We start from the raw sequence: 25,179 nt of genomic DNA, 5'->3' as shown, positions 1-25,179 counted from the left end.
ACACCTCTGTAAGGAGCCAGGCGCAGCGCACGGCTCGGGCCTCGTGAGCCCGGGGTCTCCGTGCTCGTGAGGGCTCCACGCGGCCGTTGTAGCTGGAGAGCTGGGTGAGGCCGCAGAGGGTGAGCTCGCCGGAGCGTCCGGAAGAAAACTCCGCACCTCGCCTGCTCTTACCCTGCCCGTCCCACCCCTGCAGGCACCAGATTATGCTTTGGGAGAAAAAAATCCAGCTGGCCAAAGAGATGCGCACCTCGGTGGACTCCGAGATGGGCCAGACGGAGACCCAGGCCATGAAGACTGAGATCCACAGGATGAAGGTGGGAGGACAGCGGCGTGGGCAGGGCCAGGTGGCGCCGCCCGCGGGCTCCGGGGACCTGTCGGCACGGAGTCCCCAGCTCCCCCAGCCCCCGTGGGAGCCACACAGGCCACCCTGGCCATGGCAATGGGGGGATTCTGGGGAGAGACACCCCCCCCCCCCCCCCGCCCAGCACAGCGACCTGCACTCAGCCTGCCCGAGACCTGCCCGCCAGGCAGGGTCTGCCCCCTCTGTTCTGCGCGCACAGAAACCTCACGGGACACACGGGAGCACGTGAGTGTCACCGCACGCCAGGCAGTCCAGGCACTCTGCTGTTGCAGAGCATGGGCTGTGACCCAAGAACTTCACGACCCGCTGACGAGGTGTGTCCCCCTGCGCGACAAAGAGAGTGTCACTCGGCGCAGGTCCCCAGAACGCCCCGTCCCGCCCCTTGTGGCCGCGGCCTCTCTCCGGGGGTCACACTGGGCGAGATTCCGTCGCCTTCAGCAAGGCTGGCCATGAACTCTCAAGCGAGCACCAAGCCAGCGGCTCAGGGCCTCAGGCCAGAAACAAGAGCAGTTGATAAAAATAAACGTGGCGTCGCTTTGACAGTGCTGTCCTCGATAAAAAATCCCTCTGGAATTTTTAAATTTTATTTATTTATTTATTTATTTTTGAGACAGAGCCTCACTTTGTTGCCCAGGCTAGAGTGAGTGCCGTGGCGTCAGCCTAGCTCACAGCAACCTCACACTCCTGGGCTCAAGCGATCCTCCTGCCTCAGCCTCCCGAGTAGCTGGGACTACAGGCATGCGCCACCATGCCCGGCTAATTTTTTCTATATATTTTTAGTTGTCCTGCTAATTTCTTTCTATTTTTAGTAGAGACGGGGTCTCGCTCTTGCTCAGGCCGGTCTCAAACTCCTTACAGGCGAGAGCCACCGCGCCCGGCCTCCCTCCACCATTCTTAACTTGGGGATTCCTGCTTGTTGTCTTGTTTTTTTTACATCAACTCTAGACACAACGTAGAAAGCATAAAATGCGCGCTTGTCTGAAACCGCGGTTTGATGGGCTGTGACAGGCGCACACGTCCACGCAGCCACCTTAATACTTCTGTGGCTCCAGGAAGTCCCCCCAGCCCAAGCCCCAGCCCTGGGGCCCTCAGACCTTCCGCCAGCCACTCCCGACGTCACCGTCTGATAAAGCCACGGAGCGTTTGTCACAGCCGGGAGAGTAACCTTGCTACCGTACCAGTCAGGCTTCCCCGTGACGCTACTTGCAGACCTGTGTCTTCCCCCCCCCCCCAGGGCGGCCCGCACTGGTCCCCCGCAGGACGGAGACCCTGTGAGTGGAGGGCTCCGAGCGCCCCGGCCCCGCCCAGCCCCTCTGTCCTGTGCCCCAGGTCAAGCACGCGCAGCTGCTGAAGCAGCAGGAGAAGATGATCCGCGACATGGAGCTGGTGGTGGCCCGCAGGGAGACCATCGTGACGCAGGCCGACGACCAGGACAAGGCCGGCCCGAAGGTGCTCACCCGGACCGACTTCCACCACAGGCAGGCCGAGCTGCGCCGCAAAATCAGGGACGTGCACAAGGTGGGGAGCAGCTCGCTGCCGTGAACGAGGAGGTCCGGACAACCCCTTCTCCCTCTGTGGCCCCCGGAACGTTCCAGAAGGGTGTTCCTGCTCAGGCGCCACGCCCACTGTTGGAGGCGGGCTGTTGCTCTCTGGCGTCCACAGGTGTCCCTCGCAGGGGGCCGTGTGCAGCACCGCCCCCACCCGTCTGGCCGGGGCTGTCCTCCCCACGGACCCGCCCCCACCCCGCCCTTCCTCCCGAGAGCTGCGGTCGGTGCTGCCCGGCCGTGGCTGTGACAGAGGTGCCACTGGGCACGGTGGGGACCGGGGAGCCCCGCCAGGAGCCGGGTGAGCCCACCTGCTCTGGTCTGTGCTGGCAGTGGGGCCACCGCACCGCCCAGGCCTCGACCATGCCCCCTGTGAATGGGGAACAGGGACCGAGACCCGGCTGGGCCGGGGTGTGGGCGCCAGGGCCATCAGAGGGGCTGCGTGCCCAGCGGGTGTTCTGGGCAGTGCGAATGCCGCCGCTGTTCCGGGGCCTGTGGGCGGAGCGCCCACACCTGGAGGGAGCTGCCCAGGGCCACGCACGGCCATGTTTCCGTCCGTTTCTGCTTGACCGAGTGGCATCAGAGAGGCTGGGTGTGGAGGGACAGCCATCCGTCCAGGCCCGGAGCTGGAGCTCGGGACTCACCAAGAGCCCGCGTCCCTGTCCCAGGGCAGCATCGACCAAGCATGTGGGGCATGACCTGCCCCGCCGGGAGGGGCCCAGCCAGGGCTGCCCCATGGCCACCCCCAGCCATTGCCTGGCCAGGGCTCAGGGCTCAGACCTCCTCTGCCTGGCTGTGTGGCACTAAGGCCAGCTGAGGGCATGGCCCCAGAGTCCCAGGGTTCCACTCGTGGCTGGGCAGACTGACCTCTCAGCGCCTTGGTTTACTGACCTGCAAAATGGGTACCCACCTTTTAGGGTCATCCAGAGAATTACATGGATAGTGGTGAGATAGGCCCTGTAGGGGTAGGTTTCGTGCAGAGAAAAGTTAGAGGAAAATGACAGACATCCTTGACCTGCTCGTTTGGAAGTTACTGGAAGTTTCCGGAGAGAGGTGGCAGGGAAGCCTTTTTTCAGTCCTTGTTGGCCACGCTGACCACTCCTGATGTCCACCCCTCCTTGGCCTCCCGTCCTGGCCCCCAGCCTGTCCTCACTGCCCTGGGTGCCTCCTCCCCGGTCCCCTGCCAGGACCCCCACACCGGCCCCCCACGCCACATCTGCAGCACACAGTGCCCAAGGCCCCCTGCCCCCGAGCCACGCCCAACACAGCCACCACCACTGACACACAGACCGGTCCTTTCTCTGGACCCCCCAGTCCTGCCCCGTCCTTCGAGTCCGGCCAACTCTGAGTCACCGTCGTCTCTTCCCCCTCCCCACGCCTGGGCCCGTCAGCCACCACACGCCACCGGGTTTTCCTTTCTCCGAATTGTGCTGCTTCCCCCGAGGATGGAACCCACGCTACTCGGGCGGTGCCGGCCTCCTCCCCTCCCCGTCTGCCAGGGACGCCCCTGAAGACCGTGTCCTGCGTGGACTCTGCAGAGGCCTCCCCCCCCCCACCGTCCCACGCTCCCCAGCCCCCTCCGCCCCGAGGCCGTGGCCCCCGCTCTTGGTGCACAACCCAGTCCCCATGTCCGAGCGGACAGACCCGCTCAGGTCTCTCTGAGCCACACCTGCCTCGGGGACCGGTCTGCACCGTGGGCACCTTGCGGGCTCCCCACTCTCCGGGCAACGGGTCCCCAAAGGGTGGAGACTCTGACTCCCCTTCGGGGATCCTCCTGGCGGCTGACACGGAAGGCACCTGGCAGGTCCTCACGGCCCGACCCCTGTCTGTCCGCCAAGGACCCAGGATGCCGGGGCCCAGCAGGGACCTGTTTACCTCCTAGGCCACCGAGGAGTGCAGCCAGACCCTCCTGGAGCTGGAGCAAGCGCAGAGGAGCTCGAGCGGCGCCCTCGTGGAGAAGCAGGAGCAGCTGTCGAAGATGCAGTCCGACCTGGACACGCTGGAAGACCACCTCAGCCAGCTCTCGGCCCTCAAGATACAGGTAAACGAGACCCGGGGCGTCAGCAGGGCTAAAGGCACCCCCGGCCGTGGGCGTGCCACTCTCAGAGGAAGTCCTGTGTCTCCCAGGGTCGAGGCCTGTCCTGGCCCGGTCAAGCGTTCCTGAAACGGCACCGCACGTGGCCGCGGTCTGCGGCTCTGTGATTCGCTCACTCGACAAGCACTGACCCTGTACCTGTCCCGGGCCAGGCCCGGTTCTGGGGGCCGGGGCTCCAGAGCAGAACAAAACAGACGAAAACCCCTGCCCCCCTGGAGGTTACATTCTGGGGGCAGGAGACATGATAAACAGAATAAAGAAAAAAGAGAGGGTGTGTCGGATGTGATGACGCTTTGGAGAGAAAGGAAACAGAGAAGGAGCATCAGGGCATCGGGTGGGCCGGGGGCCCGAGGCCTTGGGCTGGGTGGTCTGAGAAAGTCACGCAGAGCTGACAGCATTCACTCAAGACCCGTGGGATGCAAGGTAGGGGCCACCCCAGGCAGAGGGGACAGCCCAGCAAAGGCAGGCCCTGGGGCGTGTGGGCAGAGGGCCCCGCCCGGACTGTGATGATGACGCGTGGTCTTGACTTTGGGCTTTTCTCTGGGGGCAGGGCTTTGCGGGGAGGAGTAGCTGGGGCTCCAGCGGGGTCCTCCGGCTCTGGTGTTGGGTGTGGTGGGAGGGGTCGAGGGTGGACACGGGAGGCTGTCTGAGGCCACCACGGTGCTGCAGGACGACAGGATGCAGGGACCAGGTGGCTGGTGAGAAGCTGCCGGATTCTGCACATACATAATCCAGAAGCCGCCCGGCCGGGATCTCCCACTGGACTGGGCCATGGCTTGGGCAGAGAAAGGGCCTGAGCGTGACTCCAAGGGCCCAGCCTGGTCAACTGAGGCAGGCGGGAGAGCGAGGGGCCGTGCACATAGCAGGTGCCGGGAATGTCTTCTAGATGGCGGGCCAACCAAGAGGCTCTGACCTAGTGGGCGGTGGCCTCACAGGTCCGCCCTCTCAGGGGCGGTCTCCTCTCCTGGCCAGCATTTCCTCGCACCCGAGTTTACTACGTGGGGGCCGCCGGGCGTCCTCCTTCCGATAAGCACAGCCTGACGCAGGGTCTCTTTCCCACTCAGAACCTCTCGGAGATCGTAGCCCTGCAGACGCGCGCCAAGCACCTGCAGGCGGCGAAGGAGGACAGGTACGTGTTCCTGTTCCGCTCCAAGCAGTCCCTGCAGGTGGAGCGCAGGCGCCTGGACGACCGGCTGGCCCTCATCGCCACCATCCTCCACCAAGTGCAGAACGAGTACCCCCAGTTCCAGAAGGACCTGGTGAAGATCAGCCAGAAGGTGGCCAGCAAGCTCCAATCGCTGGGGCTATCGTAGAGGGCAGCCGGGATGCCGCCATCCACGGCTGCCCCACCCCCAACCCCCAGGAACAGATCCAGAAATGTGCTTGTTGCGAGGGACTTGCAACCCTGTGTCCCTATAAACCACCTGTGCCCTCCGCTCGACCCCACCTAGGAGAAATAGATAAGCCAGCCCACCACAGGCACTGCGCAGCCACTCGGCAGTTTAACCAAGTAAAACCTGACTTCCCAACCGGCCGCTTTCCAGCCAGCCTCGGCTGGCGAGGCCGTGCCCGGGGTGGGCGCAGACACCCCCCCACCCACGCTGCACCTCGCCGCCCCGATAACCCTTCCGCTGGTGAGGCTCCTCGCAACACCCGCCGTGGTGAGCAAAGGGCGGGAGCCGAGGTGCACCTGGCCGGCGGCCTCAGAGGCTGCTTCATCCCTCAGCGCCCCTCCTAACAGGAGACCTGAAACCCCACCAACTTCCCCCCGGTGTTTGCCATCACCACCCCCAGAAAACTCAGGCCTCTTCTCCTCCCCTCACGTCCAGTTCGAGTTAAATTCACACTCGCAGCCTGCGGGAGAAGGTCAGGGACCCCAGACAGGTCATTTACGGAAGCAGGTGACCACTTTAGTAAGAGCACCGCTTGGGTGAATACTGAGAGACCACGTCCCCCCGTCTGCTCACCTGTCTCTTCGTCACTATTTCTATTTTGAGATGGGGGTCTGGCTGTTGCCCTAGGCAGTCCCAAACTCATGGGCTCAAGGGATCCTCCCGCCTCAGCCTCCCGAGCAGCTGGGACTGCAGGCAAGCGCCACCCGGCAGGCCCAAGTCTTCATTATTAACACTGTGCTCTCTCCACACCCCTGCATTTCCAAGTACTAACCACCTAGTGGCTGCATTGCAGTGTAAAGGAAAAAATGTTCTATAAAATAATTTCATCCTCAAACGTTTCAGCAGAAGAATTATAAAAATCTTTTTCTGAATACGGGAGTCAGGTGTATTTATTCTAAAACATTGCAGAAATGCAGACCCTACAGCCTGGTGCAGGGGGAGGTCTTAATGCTGCCTGTGTGTTGGCGACTCCCCTCTGGGACTGTTTCCGAGCACACATTCTGTCTGGCAAGTTAAGATTAGACTTCGTTCAGTTTCTGTGTCTCACTTCTAAAAGTGTGCTCATCATAATGTAAGCATTTTCCCATTTTATGCAAAAATTCCTTATGTCAACGTTTTCACAAACGTTCGGTTTTATAGGTTATCACGTGTCTTGATTATTCCTTTACAGAATAGAAGTAAATTACACACAGGATTTAAGGGGCTTCCCAATTATGGCTGTTGTTTGCCTCTCCACCCTGAGCATCTTTGCGTCTCTGGAGAGGTCTCTGTCGAGGTCTCTGTCCTGCCGGCTGGATTCGCAGGACCGCAGCTTGGCCGGCGCTTACGAAGTGCTAACAGCTGCAGGGACAGGGACTGGGCCGGGACAGGGCCAGCAGGTGCCACAACCCACCTCTGACCCCAAAGGAACCGGGGCCGCGGGTGGCACGACCCACCTCTGACCCCAAAGGAACCTGGACCGGGCCGGGACCGGGCCAGCGGGCGGCACAACCCACTTCTGACCCCAAAGGAACCGGGGCCGCGGGTGGCACGACCCACCTCTGACCCCAAAGGAACCTGGACCGGGCAGGACCGGGCCAGCGGGCGGCACAACCCACTTCTGACCCCAAAGGAACCGGGGCCGCGGGTGGCACGACCCACCTCTGACCCCAAAGGAACCTGGACCGGGCGGGACCGGGCCAGCGGGTGGCACAACCCACTTCTGACCCCAAAGGAACCGGGGACCAGGCCGGGACTGGGCCAGCAGGTGCCATGACCCACCTCTGACCCCCAAAGGAACCGGGGACTGGGCCGGGACCGGGCTAGCGGGTGTCATGACCCACCTCTTATCCCAAAGAAACCGAGGACCGGGCCGGGACCGCGCCAGCAGGTGCCACGACCCACCTCTGACCCCAAAAGAACCAGCAACGGCGCGACCCTGCAGGCGCGGGCGGGCCTCTCCCGGCAAGGTGCGCGCTCCCCCGGGACGCCATCCCGGCCGGGCAGAGGCCCGTGCTGGGAGCGGGGTGCCTGTGCATGGGGGCAGGGAGACCCGCGGAAGCCGGGGAGCGGGGGACCCGGGCGCGGCCCCGGGGCCCGAGTCGGAGCCCGACGCGGAAGGGCGCGGGGACGCGCCGAAGGGCCCGCCTGCTCCGCCGCCGCCGCCGCCAGGGGGCGCCGCGCACCCTCGCCTCGGGCGCCTGCGCGGGCGGGCGGCCGCGCCACGTGACCCGAGGCCCCGCCCCGGCGCGCGCCCAGCCGCGACCCCAGAGTCCCCGCGCGGGCCGGGCGCGCGTGCGCGGAGGTGAGCGCCGGGGCGGCGGGACCGGGCGGCCCTGCGGCGTCGGGCCCTGTGTGGCTGGGGCTGCGGCGGCTTCCCGGTTGGAGAAGTTGAGGAGCCTGTGGCCGAGGCCGCGCGGCGGCGGGCTCCCACCGGTGAGGCCCGGTAGGGTGGCGACCCCCCAGTGGCCCGGGGGTCCCGGACACGTCCAGATTCTCGTCCCTCCGCCCAGGGCCCAGCGAGGAGGGCTCTGTGCGTGCCGCATCTCACGGGGAGAAGGGGAAACTGAGGCGCGGGGACGGGGAGACACCTGACTTCTGCCCGGGCTGCCAGTGGCAACACCCGGGAAGCGGGTTTGGACCCGCGGCGGGTCCGGCGCCCTCCCCGAGCACGAAGCTGGAACCCCTGACCTTGAGCCCTCCCGTTTCTCTCCGGTTGCCAAGCGTGGCCGCAGCCGGAGCCAGCCCCGCGTGGGGCTCGGGCTGCACGCGCCTGCTCCGCATTTCTAGGGTGTCTTCCCTCTTTGAGGGACGCAGTGCTTAGTCCTGGCCGTGACCCCAGTGACCCCAGCCACCCCTGCCGTTCCTGAGAGGTGCCTGGACCTGCCCCCGATCTTGGGTCTGAACCCCTAGAGTCAGGGAGCTCCACATCCTGAGTGTGGCCCCGGGGACCCGCTCTGAGTTCCCTCTGTCCGTGTTTGGTCTTTGTCCCTCATTCCTGGCACACGGCACCTGAACCCTTTGGAAACTGTGTGGTAAGCGTGCCTGTGTTTGTTCACGGGATGGCTGTTGGCTGGGGGCACCTAGGAAGTTTCAGGACAGGGACGGGAAGACCAAGGCCTGATTAGAGGGTTAGGACTCCCTCCCTCACGCCCACCTCCAGAGAGGGGTGAGTGGCTGGAGACTGAGGTCATCACCAGTGGCCAATGTCTAATCCACCCTGCCTACTGGGAGCCCCATTGAAAACCCCCGAGCACAGGGCTTGGAGAGATTCCAGGTGGGTGAACACTCCGGGTGCAGGGAGGGGGCACATCTGGAGAGGGCACGGAGGTGCTGCCGTCCCCCAACCTTGCCTTTGGTACCTCTTCCTTCTGGCTGTTCCTGAATTCTGTCCCGTGTCCTTTGTAACAAACCAGCATATGTAAGAAAAGCACTTTCTTGGGCGGGGCACGGTGGCTCACGCCTGTAATCCTAGCACTCTGGGAGGCTGAGACGGGAGGATCATTTGAGCTCAGGAGTTCGAGACCAGCCTGAGCAAGAGCGAGACCCCGTCTCTACTATAAGTAGAAAGAAATTAATTGGTCAACTAATATATATAGAAAAAATTAGCCAGGCATGGTGGCGCATGCCTGTAGTCCCAGCTACTTGGGAGGCTGCTGCAGGAGGATTGCTTGAGCCCAGGAGTTTGAGGTTGCTGTGAGCTAGGCTGCCGCCACGGCACTCACTCTAGCCTGGGCAATAAAGTGAGACTCTGTCTCAAAAAAATAAATAAAAATAGAAAGAAGTTAATTGGCCAACTAAAAACATTCAGAAAAAAAATTAGCTGGGCATGGTGGTGCATGCCCGTAGTCCCAGCTACTCGAGAGGCTGGGGCAGGAGGATCGCTTGAGTCCAGGAGTTTGAGGTTGCTGTGAGCTAGGCAGATGCCATGGCACTCTAACCCGGGCGACACAGTGAGACTCTGACTCAAAAAAAAAAAAGAAAAAAAAAGAGAAGCGCTTTCCTGAGGTCATGGGAACTCCTGAATTTATAGCCAGTTTGAATTTATAGCCAGTCACTGGAAGTACAAGTGACAACCTTGGACCTGGAGCTGGCATTTGAGTGGGGCAGTCTTGTGGGACTTGCGCTGAATCCAGGCAGGTAGTGTCAGAACCGAATTGAGTCGTAGGACACCCAGCTGACACTGGAGAGTGGAGGGTTGACCCATGTGAGGAAGAGAACCCCACATATTTGGTGTCGGAAGTGTGAGTGCCACAGTGGAGCCCAAAGAGCCCTGATTTAGCAGTGGCCCGTGGTGGGACACCAAGCTCTGCTGCCAGGCGGAACACTCCCCACCCACCCTTTTGTGACCAGGATAGATCAGACTCCCTAGGGCCGTAAGTTCCCATCTGGCGTGTGACTTTTTCCCAGGACCTAAGTGTTGGTGGCAGTGTTGTGTGTCTCACAGCCTCCTGCTGCAGGGAGCTTCCGTGGCAAGGCCCACGTCCTTTGCTCTGAAATCATCCCTGCAGCTGCTCCGAGGCCCATTCCTCAGAGACCAGACCCCTCTGATGTCCAACTTTGGTTTGAGGACCCTGCCCCCGTGGACACCCACACACACAGCCTTGCCACTAGGAACCTTCGTTCTTCTTCCCTGGGGTCACACTTGCATCCAGAGGTGGCCCCTCCAGCCCTCGGCTCCCTGCCGTTCTCTCTCAGATCAGAGGGGCTCCCTTGATTTAATCCTTGCGCGTCCATCTGCTCTTGGAGTTGGACTAATACAATACGATGTTCTTTTTTTTTTTTTTTTTTTTGAGACAGAGACTCACTCCTGGGCTCAAGCGATCCTTCTGCCTCAGCCTCCTGAGTAGCTGGGACTACAGACATGCACCACCAATTTATTTCTATTTATAGTAGAAACGGGGTCTCACTCTTCCTCAAGCTGGTCTTGAACTCCTGACCTTGAGCAATCCACTCACCTTGGCCTCCCAGAGTGCTAGGATTACAGGCGTGAGCCATTGCGCCTGCCCGGCCTACAATGTTCTTTATAAAATATTTAGAGCGTTCAGATACGCAAAGCGAGATAACATTCACTTGTTAATGTGACCTCACATCCTTGTATTGGCACCTGTGGGGCTCCAGGTGCAGCTGCCCTGGCAGAGATCCCGTTTCTCCCAGGGCCACAGGGCCAGGAGGGGCTCTGGTCTGCGAAGTCCTGCTGTGTGGCTTTGCCACCGTGTGCTGGTCCGCAGGAAAGGGACTGAGGGAAAGTGGTGGGTCCCCCAAGTGCTTAGGGGTTGCCAGAATCACTTCCACTGACACCTGGTCGGCCAAAAGTTAGTAACTGCAGTCACGACATCTATGCAGAAGTGGGGCTCCCTCTGCCTGCTGCTGTGACTTGTCCTTTCACTTGTCAACCCATCGCACTGGGTCCTTTTGTAACGTTTTGGAAGCCTTCTTAGTGGGGTCTTCCACTGTCGGTGCTTTCTCTCTCCCTGCCCCCCCCAACCCTAGTCTAAACATTGCTGCCCCAGCCTGCCTCGGCCTCCTCGCCTGAGCTCTGGGAGGGAGGGTGTACGCCCCCTCCTGGGTGCTGCCAGGTGAGCTGCTGTGGGTGTTGAGCCGGCTCCCACTCCCCGCTCCTTCTGCCCGCAGGCCTCCGGAGCTGTCTGTGCTGCCCGGCAGCCGCCATGGGCAGGCAGGCCCCGACCATGGATGCAAGGTGGCCGCCCTGCACCCGTCCCCTGCTGGGGGTCTGCACCTTCATCTGCCTGGCCACCGCTGCCCTCCTAGGGCACATGCTGCTCCATGATTTCCTGGTGGTCCCCCAAGAGCTGGGTGGCTTCTTCCCAGTCCTGGAGGAGACCCGCAGAGCTGCCCAGCAGGGAGCCAGTGGGCCAGGGCCCCGGCGAGCCCAGGAGCACCCTGGTCGGACCGCAGCGGCACCCACACAGTGCAACGTGCCCCCCAACAGCCGCTTCGACTGTGCCCCAGACAGGGCCATCACCCAGGAGCAGTGTGAGGCCCGTGGCTGCTGCTATGTCCCAGCAGGGGGTGACCCGCCGGGCGCCCAGATGGGGCAGCCCTGGTGCTTCTTCCCGCCCAGCTACCCCAGTTACAAGCTGCAGAACCTGAGCTCCTCGGAAACGGGCTACACGGCCACCCTGACCCGCGCCACCCCCACCTTCTTCCCGAAGGACGTCCTGACCCTGCGGCTGGATGTGCTGCTGGAGACGGAGAGCCGCCTGCACTTCACGGTGGGTAGGGACCCGGCCTGGGCAGGGGACAGGGAGGGCGCACGCGGGCAGGGACAGGAGGGAGACACAGGCACTCCCCGAGGGGTGCGTGTCGCCCTACTGCGTGTGGAGCCCCTGGTGGGAGCCGAGGGGTGGGCAGACGCAGTGGCTCCCTGGGAAGGTGGGGACACCGTGACAGGTGTTCAGAAGGCAGGCTCAGGGCTCCATCTTTGTGAGAAGGTAGCTCAGGGAGAATAAGGTTTTATTTGCTGCCAGACGTAGCAAATAAAAGTACAGACGCCCAGTAAACCTGAACTCCAGGTGACCAAGGAATTTTTTTTTTTTTTTTGGTGTAAGGATGCGATATTTCAGACACACTTAGGCCAAAAAACTATTGGTTATTGATCTGAAATCCAGAGTTACTGGGTGCTCTGTATTCTATCCGGCGACCCAGGGGAGGGCCCTTCTGGCTCTGTAGATGAGGACACGGAGGCCCAGGGAGGCGGAGCGACCGCTCCGCGCTCACACGCTGGTGCGTGGCTGTGCTGGGCCTCACCTGAGCGCTCAGAGCAGGCTGTGCCCTAGAGGGGGGCGGGGTGGGGGTGGGGCGCTGGCTCACGCCCCTCTCTCCTTCTAGATCAAAGATCCCGCTAACAGGCGCTACGAGGTGCCCCTGCAGGCCCCGCGTGTCCGCAGCCGGGCGCGTTTCCCACTCTACAGCGTGGAGTTCTCGGAGGAGCCCTTTGGGGTGGTCGTGCGCCGGAAGCTGGACGGCCGGGTGCTGTGAGTGCCTGGTCCCCGTGCCCCTGCCTCAGTGGGGCCGCCCTGCCTGCCACCGACCCCTGACCCCGTCACAGTCCACCCTCCCCATGGGGGCCGCCCAGCACTTGACCTCCAGGGCCTCCGCCTGGGCACCCAGTTCTTGGCGTGGGTTTTCCCCAGGACACTCTGGCGACGTCAGGAGACGTTTCTTTGCTGCCACAGCTCAGGGGTGCTACTGGCATCCAGTGGGCCGAGGCTGGGGGTGCCCAGGACGGCCCCACAGAGGGTGACCCAGCCCAAGATGTCAGCGGTGCCGAGGCCGAGACACCCCCGTCCAGTCCGAGGTGGTGCCCCTGCCCCAGGCCTTGTGCTCTCACCCGGTTTTATTATTTATCAAATACTGACACGCCGCCTACCACACACTGGGCGTGCAGTCGTTCACTCATGTGATCCCCACGACTACTCAGAAGTAGGGGCTACTTCCATCCCCACGTCCCAGACAGGGACACCAAACCGAGGCACCGAGCAGCGAGGTGGCCTCTCTGTGCTCGCGTCCCTGCCCTGATGGCGCGTGTTTGGATCCCTGCTCTCAGGAGTCCTTCCGCTTCCCTCACTGCGGGCTGCAGCCGCCAGCCCGGGTTGCCCCGCGGCGGGCCCCGGGCAGGCGTGTCGAGACAACGGGCAGATGCATGGGTCTCGCCCTTGCCATGCCTGGGTATTGGATGCGCCCAAGCGTTCTGGGGTTGGGGGTTGGCCGCGGACTCAGGCTCCGTGGCTGTGACAGCCGTCTGGGATGGCACGGGCCGGCCGGGCAGCCCGCCTCTCTGAACGTGCCCTCGGTGCACTTCTCGCCCGGGTCGGGGTGCCGGGCTTGTCGGACCTGGCATGGCCGCCTGTCCCCGGGTCAGCACGTCCGAGCTGGCCGGGCCACTCCAGCGTCCTGGGCGCGAGGCCGGGCGGTCTCTGGGAGCGTGTGAGGGAGCCTGGCCTCCACCCCGCAGGCTGAACACCACGGTGGCGCCGCTGTTCTTCGCCGACCAGTTTCTGCAGCTCTCCACCTCCCTGCCCTCCCAGCACCTTGCCGGCCTGGCCGAGCACCTCGGGCCCCTGATGCTCAGCACCAGCTGGGCCAGGGTCACCCTCTGGAACCGGGACGTCGCCCCCACGGTACAGGAGCGGCGGCCACGGGGCGGTGGGGGTTGCGGGGTCTGGGGTCACGGGCTGAGGCGCCGTTCCCCGTGTACCGCAGCCCAACACGAACCTCTACGGGTCCCACCCTTTCTACCTGGCGCTGGAGGACGGTGGGTCGGCCCACGGGGTGTTCCTGCTGAACAGCAACGCCATGGGTGAGCCACCGCCCTGGGCAGGGGCCGGGCCTGCGTTCTCATCTGAGGCATGCGCCTGGTGGGCCCAGGCCTCTACCAGGTCTGCCCGTCCGCGCCCCTAAGGGGGTTCCGGGACCCCCGCCCGGGAGGCGAGCAGAGGCCAAGAAGGAGTCTCGGGCCCCGCTGCTCCGTATCCTCACGTTACACGCTGGTTCTGCACAAGCTGGGCTTGGCACGGCTGCCCCCACCCCACCCCACCCCGCCTGGCCACACCGCTCCCCGTGGGAGAGCCTGCTTCTTTGCTTGTGGGTGGCCCGTCCTCGGGGTGCAGGGCCCTCCGGGTGGGGCGTTTGTCCCTGAGCCCCAGGGCTGCTCCCCCAGACGTGGTCCTGCAGCCCAGCCCAGCTCTCAGCTGGAGGTCGACAGGGGGCATCCTGGACGTCTACGTCTTCCTGGGCCCGGATCCCAAGAGTGTGGTGCGGCAGTACCTGGATGTCGTGGGTACGGCCTGCCCCCGCCCCGCCCCTGCCCCGTCCCCGCCCCGCACCCCCGCCCTGCCCTTCACCAGCCGGCTCCGCCCGCAGGGTACCCGTTCATGCCGCCATACTGGGGCCTGGGCTTCCACCTGTGCCGCTGGGGCTACTCCTCCACCGCCATCACCCGCCAGGTGGTGGAGAACATGACCCAGGCCCACTTCCCGCTGGTGAGTGCGCGGGCGGGGCGGCGCGGGCTGCTGGGCGCGGTGCCCAGGCCCCAGCAGCGGCTCCTGTGCTGCCGCAGGACGTCCAGTGGAACGATCTAGACTACATGGACTCCCGGAGGGACTTCACCTTCAACAGCGACGGCTTCAAGGACTTCCCGGCCATGGTGCAAGAGCTCCACCAGGGCGGCCGGCGGTACGTGATGATCGTGGTGAGTGCTCCTCCCGTCCCTCCCTGCGGCATCTTCCCTGCTGTGGCCACTGGCAACAATTTCTGAGGGTCCTTTTGGTATGGAAGGAATGTGGACAGGTTTGTAGGCGTGGCCCCTACTGTCCACGGAGGCCCAGTTCAAGGTCCCTGGAAACACCCGTCCGTTTCTCAGGACTCTTTACTTGCAGGTTGCTTGAGCTGCCTGCAAACAAAAGGCGGGGCACGATGAGCTGATGTCCCCAGCCCTGGAAAGCGGGGGCAGCCGGGACGGTGGAGGCTCCAGGTGTCTCCTGGGCCTGCCTCGACCCCGGGCAGCGCTGTCCCCTGGAAAGGAGGGTGGGAGGGCCCTTCCGTCAGCTTCCCAGGGCGGCCCCCGGGTCACCTGGCACGCAGACAGAACCTTCCCGGGTCCGGGCCAGTCCAGCCAGAGTCTGGTGCCGGGCCCTGCGGCCCGGAGGAAGGATGGGCGTGAGGAGAGCTGGGAAGAGCTGGCGGTCACCGCCACAGGGACCCCTTCGGCAGAGGAGAGTCAGTTGCCGAGAGGTGTGGGATCACGCCGATGTCACCGTGTCTGTCGTTGCTCTGAGAGCTGCAGGCTTGGTGGCCGCTCAGAGCAGGGGGCGTAAATACAGACCTTTTCTTTTCACTTTTATTATGGAAGAAATCAGTGATCGCTGTAGAACCTTGTAAAACTCTAGGAGGCTTAAGGAAGGTGTTGCTCATGTCCTGGTCTGTCCCCTCGGCCTCCCGGCCGCCCCAGGCAGATGTGTGTGTCCACGCACGGCTCCATCACCTGCCCTGCCCTGCCCAGCGCTGCCTTGAGGGCCTTCCCCGCGTCCCGGTGCCTGGTGCCAAGGCCCTGGGCCACGTCCCTCCCCTCCTGACTGGCTCCTCCTGCCCCCAGGATCCCGCCATCAGCAGCGTGGGCCCAGCCGGGAGCTACAGACCCTACGACGAGGGGCTGCGGAGGGGGGTTTTCATCACCAATGAGACTGGGCAGCCGCTGATCGGAAAGGTAGGTGGGGTCCGGGGACAAAAGGGCAGAAAGCAGAGGCCACCGGGCAGTGGGAACAGGACAGCTGCTCAGGAAGAGGGTGGCATTTCAGAAACTGTCATGTCTGGGGGGACAGATAGGGAAGGCCAAGTCACAGTCAGGGTGACGGCGGCTCCTGACAAGGAGTGCCACCTTGCCGTGTTCCATCTCGGCTCTGTGACTTAATGGGCGGTGGGCCCAGCCAGCCGTGAGCTCCGCAGACCCTCAGTGAGGCCCTGGGGTGCTCCTTGTCCTCCTGGCCCCCGGGGCCTTCCAGGGGGGTGGCTCTGCAGGGTTGCACCCTCCTCCCAGCGTGCAAGTGTGTGGGACTCAGTTCCAGGCTTGGACAGGGTCCTTCTTGTGATGTCTCCGGTTCTGCAGTCCAGCCACCCCGGTGGATGTGTCAGGGTGGCCCCTGTTCTCCCAGGGCCGGGCCCCTGCCTACATCAGTGCCTGTGGGGAGAAACCCGCTCATTGACCCCAGGACCCAGGTCTCTGGGTTTGCCGATTCGGGCACTGACGAAGAACGGGACATGGCAAGGCATCCGTGCGTGCTATTGGGAGGGGCCGGGCCCCCAACTCTGGCCTCTTGTCATTCAGGTGTGGCCCGGATCCACCGCCTTCCCCGACTTCACCAACCCCGAGGCTCTGGACTGGTGGCAGGACATGGTGGCCGAGTTCCACGCCCAGGTGCCCTTTGACGGCATGTGGATTGTAAGAGCCTCCCCCCCCCCCCCGGCCCTGGGCATCCCTGTGGCCCCTGGGGACCAGCCCCACTGTCTCTGCTCTGGGCAGGGCCACCCACCATCCGGGCTTCTCCTGCAGGACATGAACGAGCCTTCCAACTTCGTGCGGGGCTCCGAGGACGGCTGCCCCAGCAACGAGCTGGAGAACCCGCCCTACGTGCCCGGTGAGCTCGCCCTCCCGCCTCCCGGGTGCCGCCTCGTGGGGACTCATGGCTCAAAGCGGCATTTCCTGTCCCTGGTCTGGGAGCTCAGAGCGCTCATTTCTGAGGAGCAAGGGGCAGCGCCAGCCGGGGGGCGGTGAGAGGGGAACCCCAGGAGGAGGGTGCAGGCCAGGAGACGCCAGCCAAGCGCCACAGACACGGACGGGCAGGGGCGCGGCCTTGCTGAAGGGTATGGTGTTAGTGACACGCAGTGGGGCAGGCAGGGCACACTCCGCTCAGGACCCCCTTGATAAGTACAGGGATCCCTCAACGGGGTCTGGCATGGCGGAGAGACTGGGCTCAGCTCCAAACACCGAGGGGCCAGTGGAATTTACAGCCAAGGGGCAGGTGGGGTCGGTGGGTGGGAAGTTAGCAGGAGGGAAGTTGGGTTGGGGGATTCTGGCCAAACCAACCCAAAAGGACTCTTGCTGAGACAGGCCAGGGCGACCAGACATCCCCTGGGGGTGGCCGAGGGTGGTTAGATATTGAGGATGGGCCTTCCTGCTAAGCTGACTCAGCGGGTTCTTCGCTAAAACCGGATTCTACAAGGACGTGCACAGGCGGGCCCAGGAGGAGGGTTGGGAGCCTGAGACAGAAGTGGCGAAGCAGAGAACCTCTGTTACCCCGCAGAGGTGGGCGTTGCACGGTTGGGTAGACGGGCAGGGGACACTTGTGAGTCCAGGGACGGTGCTTGAAAAGTCCAGGGTCCACAGGGGCCAGCCCTCAGCGCCCAGCTCAAGCCTGTCTTTGGGGACGGTGGAGACTGCACAGGGACATGTCCCAAGTCCCAGGGTGACACCGTACACGGAGGAGCGCCGGCAGGCAGGGGGGTGGGAGCAGGTTCTGGAGGCACCTGGGGAGGGGTTGGTGCGGGCTGTGGTTAGACCCACTGCAGGGGGGCTCCTCAGAAACCAGCCCCGTCTTCCAGGCGTGGTTGGCGGGACCCTCCAGGCGGCCACCATCTGTGCCTCCAGCCGCCAGTTCCTCTCCACACACTACAACCTGCACAACCTCTACGGCCTGACCGAAGCCATTGCCTCCCACAGGTGAGGCCCTGCCCAGCCCGCTCGGCCCTGCCCTCGCAGCCGGCCCCACGCCAGGGCTGCGAAGAGGGGCCCGGCCTCCGCAGGGCCCTGGGCATGGGGAAAGGGGAAGCCCAGATGGCGCCCACTGCTCCCCCGCTCCCTCCTGGTATGGCCGAGCTGGAGCTGTCCCTCCCACGTCTTGCCTGGTGCCTGCAGAGCAGGGACCCGGGTGTTGCTAGACCAGGGGGGGGGGCGGTCTGCCCCAACAGGGGCCAGTGACCCTGCAGGGTGGGGGGCGTGGCTCGTCCGCAAGTGTAGTCAGGCAGCCCAGGGAGCACTGCTGTGCCCAGCAGACAGTGGCAGGGACCTCGCCGTCCTCCCCTCCATCCTCTGTCTCATCCCGCGCAGCTCCTGGCTCCCAGTCCCACCAGGTGCTCCACCCAGGCGGGTGGTGACAGGGTTCCTGGGTAGCCCCACTCGCTCCTCCCTCACGGCGTCCCCTGCCCGCCCAGGGCCCTGGTGAAGGCTCGAGGGACACGTCCCTTCGTGATCTCCCGCTCAACCTTCTCCGGCCACGGCCGATACGCCGGCCACTGGACCGGGGACGTGTGGAGCAGTTGGGAGCAGCTCTCCGACTCCGTGCCAGGTGAGCACCGCCGGGAAGGGGCTGCCCGGGGAGCACTGTGCCCCTCCGGGGTCGCTGGCCCTGCTGCAGGCAGCCTGAGGCCCGGCCTGACTCTGCCCTCCCAGAAATCCTGCTGTTCAACCTGCTGGGGGTGCCCCTGGTGGGCGCCGACATCTGCGGCTTCCTGGGCAACACGTCGGAGGAGCTGTGCGTGCGCTGGACCCAGCTGGGCGCCTTCTACCCCTTCATGCGGAACCACAACGACCTGCACAGCCTGGTAGGTGGGGCTGGGGGGTCCCACCCAGCCAGACCTTGCCCTGGCAACCCCCGTCCCCACACAGTGGCCAGGGAGTGCCCAGGCCTGCGGGGTGGAGACGCCAGGGGACCTGCGGCCCCAGGGTGTCCTTTCCCGCCCGGCCGCAGCCTCAGGAGCCGTACAGGTTCAGCGAGCCGGCCCAGCAGGCCATGCGGAAGGCCCTCGCCCTGCGCTACGCGCTGCTGCCCCACCTCTACACGCTGTTCTACATGGCCCACGTCGGCGGGGAGACCGTGGCACGGCCCCTCTTCCTGGAGTGAGTGACCCGGGTGAGGGTGGCGTGGTCTGCGTGTGCCAGGGGGAGGGGGCTGACCATGAACCGGGAGTGAGTGAGCAACAGAGCGAAGCCCAGGGCCGGCCCCTCCCCGATGCCATCACTGGGCTGCCCGCGGTGGCGGGCGGCGAGAGGGTCATCTCGGCCTTGGTGCCGACTTCCGTCTGCTGCAGCCAGCCCCGCCTGGTGACCTGAGTCCCCCGACCCCCGAGCTCCCCGAGAGGGGGTCCAGCTCTTTGTGGGCCTCCCAGCGGGTCTGTGTGCTGACTACAGACGGCCACCTCTGTCCCAGCCCGGACCCCACGCCCACCTGCCTGTCCCTGCCGTTTGAAGGTTCCCCGAGGACCCCCACACCTGGACCGTGGACCGCCAGCTCCTGTGGGGGGCGGCTCTTCTCATCACTCCGGTGCTGGAGGCCGGGAAGGCTGAGGTGACTGGCTACTTCCCCTCGGGCACCTGGTACGACCTGCAGACGGTGAGTCCTGGGGACCCTGCGCCAGGGGTCTGGGAGGCCAGGGCAGCCCCTCCCTCCTGTGCTGCGGCTGTGGCCACGACCGGGTGGTGGGAAGGGGCGTCTGTGGACTCCTGGCCACGTGCCAGGCCCTCGCCGGGGGCTCTGTGCACACCCTCCCGTCAGTGCCTCACGGCATCCCCGTTTTCCAGATGAGAAAACTAAGGCCCCAGCAGGTAACCTCTCTGGCTCTGCCCCCACGGAGTGCTGGGAGGGTCCCTGCCGTGGGCCCCCATCTGCCCCTGAGGTCACAGCCCGGCTTGTGTGTGCTCGGCCTCCTGGGCCTCCACGCGGAGCTGGGAAGCAGGAGCACGTGGCTCCCAAGGATGGTGTGGGGGCTGGGCACTGCCTGGGGCCCTTTTCCAGGGGACGTGTCCTTCCAGGTGCCAGTAGAGGCTTTTGGCAGCCACCCACCGCCGCCTCCAGCACCCCGCAGGCCAGCCGTCCACAGCCAGGGGCAGTGGGTGACGCTGCCAGCCCCGCTGGACACCATCAACGTCCACCTCCGGGCAGGGCACGTCATCCCCCTGCAGGTACCCGGGCCGGGCGCTGCGGCGCAGGGTGGACGCTGCGCTGCCCAGGGGGGCGCGGGCAGCTGGGGAGGGGAGTGGGAGGAGACCTAGGCCTCACGCCCCAGGTGGGAGGAGACCAAGGCGCTGTCGCCCAGCGCAGGGAGAGGCCGTGGCCCACAAGGGCAGAGCGCAGCCCGGCAGTCACTCTGCATGTCACAGACTGCGCCAGGGCCTGGCGTCCTGAGGCTGTGGGTGGCACTTGAAGTGGGGAGGGTCTCCGGCCCACCTGAGTGGCATCAGCCAGGCGGTCACCACAGCATGCAGCCCCTCAGCAGCGGGCGTCCTGTGGATCCTGGTCTCCCGCAGCCCGGGGCTGTCCCAGCCTAGCGTCCCCCACCCCAGGCCTCTGTGTCCACACCACGCGTCCACCCCCTTGTCCAGGGCCCCGGCCTCACCACCACAGAGTCCCGCAAGCAGCCCATGGGCCTGGCGGTGGCCCTGACCGAGAGTGGGGAGGCGCGAGGGGAGCTGTTCTGGGACGACGGGGACAGCCTGGGAGTGCTGGAGCGCGGGGACTACACGCTGGTCATCTTCCGGGCCAGGAACGTAAGAGCCGGGACTGCCAGGCTGTCGGGGTGGGGCCGACTCGGGGTCACCGCCCTGCTGTGTGAGGGGAGCCGCTCTGCCCGGCGGGCCGGGTAGCTCTGCCCCTGGTCTGCACGGAGGGTGGCCATTTCCCGACGCCGTCGCCGTCCCCAGCCATCTGCTGTCACCTCCACGCTTTGTCTTTCCGCCTCTCTCTGTTCCGGCCAGAACACGGTCACGAACGAGCTGGTGCGCGTGAGCGGGGAGGGGGCCGGCCTGCAGCTGCGGAAGGTGACCGTCCTGGGGGTGGCCACGGCCCCTCAGCAGGTCCTCTCCAATGGCGTCCCCGTGTCCAACTTCACCTACAGCCCCGACACCAAGGCAAGAGGGCTTTTGCCTCCCAGGGTGGGTGAGGGCGGGGCACTGGGGCCTCTTGAGGGGCAGAGGGCCGTGCTCCTCGGGGAGCAGGGGCAGGTCGGGGCCACTCGAGCTGTGCCTGTCTTCTCCTCGCAACTGCCTTCGAGGGTGACGCCAGCTGGGCACAGGGAGGTGGCTGGTGCCACGAGCCACAGTCCCCCACGCGGGCCGGGAAGAACAGGGCAGGCAGCCTCCCCAGGGCCCGACAGACCCGCGCCCACACCCCCCATCCGCCAAGCCCCGGCGGTCTCGCTCTTGTTGGGGTCGTTCGGTTCAGTTTTTCCTTTCTTTCCCAGACTCTGGACGTCCCCGTCTCGCTGTCCGTGGCGGAGCAGTTTCTCATCAGTTGGTCTTAGCCAGCGGCAGCGGGGCGATCCTCCGGGGGGAGGCCGATTTCCCCGAGAGGCAGAGCCTGGCGCCTCCTGAACGCTCACGTTGCCCGTCGTGTCTACCTCCTGGGTCGGGGCTTTGAGGTTTCTCCCTGATCCCGCACAGCTGCCCTGTGCACTCTGGGGCTGCTCCATCCGGTGTTAAAAGGACTGTGTCCCCCCCCCCGAGCCCCCGCTTTCTGTCCCTGACGCCAGAGAAGGTGCTGGGACGGGGAGTGCGGTCCTGTCACGAGTCTGCTGTGGCCCAGTGAGAGGACAGAGCTCTGCTGCCCCCACAGGCCCCCCAGACAGCCGCCTGCCAGGCCAGAGAATTCGTAGGCCTGGGCAATCCTTAATCTTTTAAGTGCAATTGTTTTTAATAAAAGGGCATTTGGAATCCTCCTCTGCTAGCCCTGCTGGGACTCAGGGCAGGGAGGGTGTATCCCAGGGCCAGGAAACAGGCGGCCCCTGACAAGCCCTGGACAGTCCTGGGGGTGAGCCCCTGCCACCCAGCCTCTGCCCTGGGGGAAGACACCTGGGGTTTCACAGCTCAGCCCCCAGCCCCCGCACTCTCCTCCCAGCTGGGCCCCCAGTTCCGGGCAGTGAGTTACTGCCTGTGGCCAGGGTCAGCTTCACGCGTGAGCCACACAGGCCCGGAGGGCCCAGGTTCAGAGGGCGCAGCGGGGTTTAATGGTCTGCTGTCCTCATCTTGAAATTCTTAGTAACTTTTTAGCAAGGGGCCCTGCGAATTATGCAGCCTGTCCTGGGGTGGAGAGATGTTTCTACTCCCATTTATACGTTGGTATAAATTAATGGGAACGCTCTTTCCCTGACCAGTGGCGAGTGATCAGGAAGCCTGCGGCTGATGTTAGAAACCAGCTGGGAATCGAGTGTCAGACACTAGTCAGGGGCCTGGTGTGGGGCTGGCAGGTCCTTGGTGCTCTGAAGACGCCCGCCCTCCTGTCCATTCGCAGGAGGGGTCGGGGTGCGGTCCCAGGCATCCCTGAGTGTGTCTCAGCTGCTTGCAGCCTCCGTGGTGCAAACCAAAGACATCAATAATTGACTGTCACCTGCAGAGAAGCCCTCTAGCGGCCACCTCGGGTCCTCACGGGCCTCATCTCTGTTCTTCCTGACCTCGGAGGCCCAGAGAGGAGCTGGAAGGTCTCCCCGGCCCTTGGAGACCTGGTGGCTGGGGCCAGAGAGAAAGCCAGGCAGGAGGCTCTAACTGGACAGGTCGACCCTCCGCAGGGGGCCTGGGGCTGGGGGTAGCCAAAGGCTGCTCAAGTTCAAAGGCAGAATTCACAGAGCTGCTGCGGTGTTGCCTGCGACTGCTCCCTCAGGCTCCTGTACTACTGCGTGTGACGTCAGGAACCAGCAGATGCCGCAACAGTGACTAGCTGGGTCACCAGGAACAGGGCAGTGGCAAGAGCAGACCGTCCAAGTGGGCACCGGCTGTAGTTTTCCTTTCTTGTGACACCTGTCTTGGTGTCAGGTAACGCAGCCTCCCAGGATGAGTTGGGAGTGCTGCGCCCTGTGTTCTGAGAAAGGGTTTATGAAGGGTTGGTGATAACTGTTTAAAGGTTTGGACTCCACGCCGAGCCTTGCTTGGTTGTGGGGATGCTCAGGTCAGTCTTCCTACCGGGAGGTCTGTTCCGATTTTGTATTTCTCACCGAGTCAGTCCTGGTTGTTCTTTCCAGGAGTTTGTCCCTTTTATCAAGGTTACCTATTTGTTGGCACGTAATTCATACTATTCTTATACCCTTCGTATCCAGCAAGGTCAGCTGTAGAGTAGCACCTCATCCCTCAGTTTCCTGAACCTTCTTTTCTTGGTCAGTCTCACTAAAGACTTGTCAACTTTGTTGATCTTTACAGAGGACCAACTTTTGGTTTTAATTGTCTCCATTAGTTTCCTATTCTTTCTTTATTCCTACTCTCGCCTTTATCATTTCCCTCCTGCCCCTTGCCTTGGGCTTGGCTTGCTCTCGTCACCGCAGGCGGACAGTTCACATTTACTGGAGTTACGGACGCCGCTGTTCCCGTGCTAGTCTCGCCTTTTGTCCCCTCTCCGTCCACCTCTCCAGTCCCGTTTCCCCTCCTCAGCCTCTTTTGACCACATCTTCCAGATTCTATTGTCTCCCACATTGGCTATTTCTGTTTCACTTTTTTGACTGCTTTAGGGCCCAAACCTAAAAATTACTTAGTTTTATACATGTCACACATCTTTAATTCATCACAATCTGCCTTCAAGCAAAGAATCTTGACAGTATACGCCCGTGCCTTTCTCTGGCTTTCTGCTATTTTGTCATATATTTCGCTTCTATATATGTTGTTACTTTTGTTTTAAGCAGTCTTTAAATCTTACTATAAATCTGCCAACAGTGTAAACATTACCATTCTATCTCTGTACTAAGACACATACTAAAGGGCCAGGGTTCTGGGAACAGGCTTACACTGCTAAAAGAGTATAAATTGGCACAAAAGTGTTTTTGGAAAGTAATTTGGAAAATATGCCTTGATCCAAAAAACCACTTCTAAAGATTACTTATCCTAAACATGTTCAAACATGAGGACGGGCATCAAATTGTTAAGTGATTATCTTTGGAAAGAAAGATTAAGGATAACTTAAAAAAACTATACATTCTGTTTTCTACAGGGAGGTTATGGTTTGGTAACTAAGTCACACAACCCAGGGCTTTCCTTCTTGCCTTGGCTGCCAGGAACCTGGCGAAGCCCTCAGGGTCGCCACAGCCATTTCCCCGCATGACTCACCAGACCTACCCCCAACTCCACGCTCAACCGCCACAGGTGACAGCTGGCCCCTCTGGCCTCTGCAAGGCTTGTGGCCCCGACTGCGCCCCAGAACCTCCACAAGCCCCCCAGCCCATCCCGTGTCAAGGCGCATGTCCCATCGCTCCCCTTACCACACCCCTCCCCTGGTGCCAGCGGGAGCAACCATGACCTTCTGGCCCACAGAGCCGTTCCCTCAAAGGGAACTAACACGTCCACCGCCCTGACTGCCCAGGGGCCAGGTCGCTCCTCAGAAGTCTGCACCTGCTGGAACCACCAACAGGAACACCTACTCCAGCCTGTCAACACTTAGGATCGATGATGTTTACATCTTTGATAATCACCTGCCATTGCCCCATCACTTGCACAGCTGAACACTGTCATGAATGTTGTTTTGGTTTTTTCCCTTATTACCACCTTTCCCAGTGTGTGAGGTAGGCAAAGCCCAATCCCGTTTCCTGCCGCCCCCTCCCCAAGTCACCGGCCCTGCACGGCACACTATCAATCCAGAATGATTCTCACGGGCAGCGGCAGCCTTCTCCTTAGCTGTCCCGCCGCCAGAGCGCCGCGTGAACACCGGCCAGCTCCTCGTCTGCGAGTCTCACAGCAGGTCCCGCTGAGGCCATGCAAATCCCATCGAGGGAACCCGCACGTGCACTGCTGCCGGGCACCGGCCGTGGTGGGTGGTGTCATTGCTGCTGCTGCTGAGTAACTGCCCCCAACACACCTGTACCTGGTTCCTGCATAATCACTCTTTGCCAGGAACTCGTGAAGCCACCTGGGCCTCTCACACAGGCAGGTACGGCCTCACCGGGTCTTGTTAACCACGAGCTGTCCCCCAGCTGGGCAGGGCAGAGCCACTGCACTTCAACCCAGTCCTGGTGGCGCGGCTGGGCTGCAGCCATACTGAGCGGCAAGGACCCAGTCATGGCTCTGGTCAGAGGAAAGTCTGTTCCGTTCATAAACTACACATCCACGTGCCTTATGCTGCAATCACCTGATAAACTTCAAAATATTTCTAAGCTCCCCCAAGCCTGGAAACTGAGATTATCCCAACCCAGCTGGGAAAGGGAGAAGCCAGGCAGTTGACCATTTCCATTTGAAAGATTAGAAATGGAATGAAATGACCTGCCCAAGACTACACGGCAAATCACCAGAAAAGGTGGATGTACCTTAAAAAATATAAACTAGAG

General features: G+C 63.0%; 2 protein-coding genes and 1 long non-coding RNA gene across 3 annotated transcripts in view; 2 read left to right on the top strand and 1 right to left on the bottom strand.

The window, feature by feature from the left end:
• CCDC40 (coiled-coil domain 40 molecular ruler complex subunit) overlaps positions 1-6,234 on the top strand; it is a 34,689-nt gene extending 28,455 nt beyond the window's left edge. The window contains exons 14-17 of the mRNA XM_075994013.1: positions 194-314; positions 1,691-1,879; positions 3,788-3,946; positions 5,065-6,234. Coding sequence (XP_075850128.1) covers positions 194-314; positions 1,691-1,879; positions 3,788-3,946; positions 5,065-5,313 — 718 coding nt within the window. The 3' untranslated portion in view covers positions 5,314-6,234. The remainder of the gene's footprint in view (positions 1-193; positions 315-1,690; positions 1,880-3,787; positions 3,947-5,064) is intronic.
• A 247-nt stretch (positions 6,235-6,481) lies between these two features.
• LOC142861895 (uncharacterized) lies at positions 6,482-7,570 on the bottom strand. Its single transcript, XR_012912992.1, has 2 exons — positions 7,218-7,570; positions 6,482-6,750 (listed from the first exon to the last, which is right to left on the bottom strand). It is a non-coding gene; the product is annotated as an uncharacterized LOC142861895 (long non-coding RNA).
• Positions 7,571-7,645: 75 nt separating this feature from the next.
• GAA (alpha glucosidase) lies at positions 7,646-21,600 on the top strand. Its single transcript, XM_012756287.2, has 20 exons — positions 7,646-7,809; positions 11,008-11,609; positions 12,226-12,371; positions 13,352-13,517; positions 13,600-13,696; positions 14,057-14,176; positions 14,260-14,378; positions 14,456-14,587; positions 15,491-15,601; positions 16,220-16,333; positions 16,445-16,529; positions 17,494-17,611; positions 18,103-18,236; positions 18,341-18,492; positions 18,639-18,787; positions 19,139-19,280; positions 19,700-19,849; positions 20,270-20,434; positions 20,642-20,794; positions 21,127-21,600. The coding sequence occupies exons 2-20, from the start codon at positions 11,043-11,045 to the stop codon at positions 21,184-21,186; spliced, it is 2,880 nt and encodes a 959-aa protein (XP_012611741.2). The 5' UTR covers positions 7,646-7,809; positions 11,008-11,042; the 3' UTR covers positions 21,187-21,600.
• The last annotated feature ends 3,579 nt before the right edge of the window (positions 21,601-25,179 follow it).

The sequence above is a fragment of the Microcebus murinus genome, chromosome 18 (assembly GCF_040939455.1).
Source record: "Microcebus murinus isolate Inina chromosome 18, M.murinus_Inina_mat1.0, whole genome shotgun sequence".
In the NCBI taxonomy this organism is placed as follows: domain Eukaryota; kingdom Metazoa; phylum Chordata; class Mammalia; order Primates; family Cheirogaleidae; genus Microcebus; species Microcebus murinus.
Note: the sequence above shows the minus strand (reverse complement) of the source record. Positions and strands in the feature narration are given on the sequence as shown.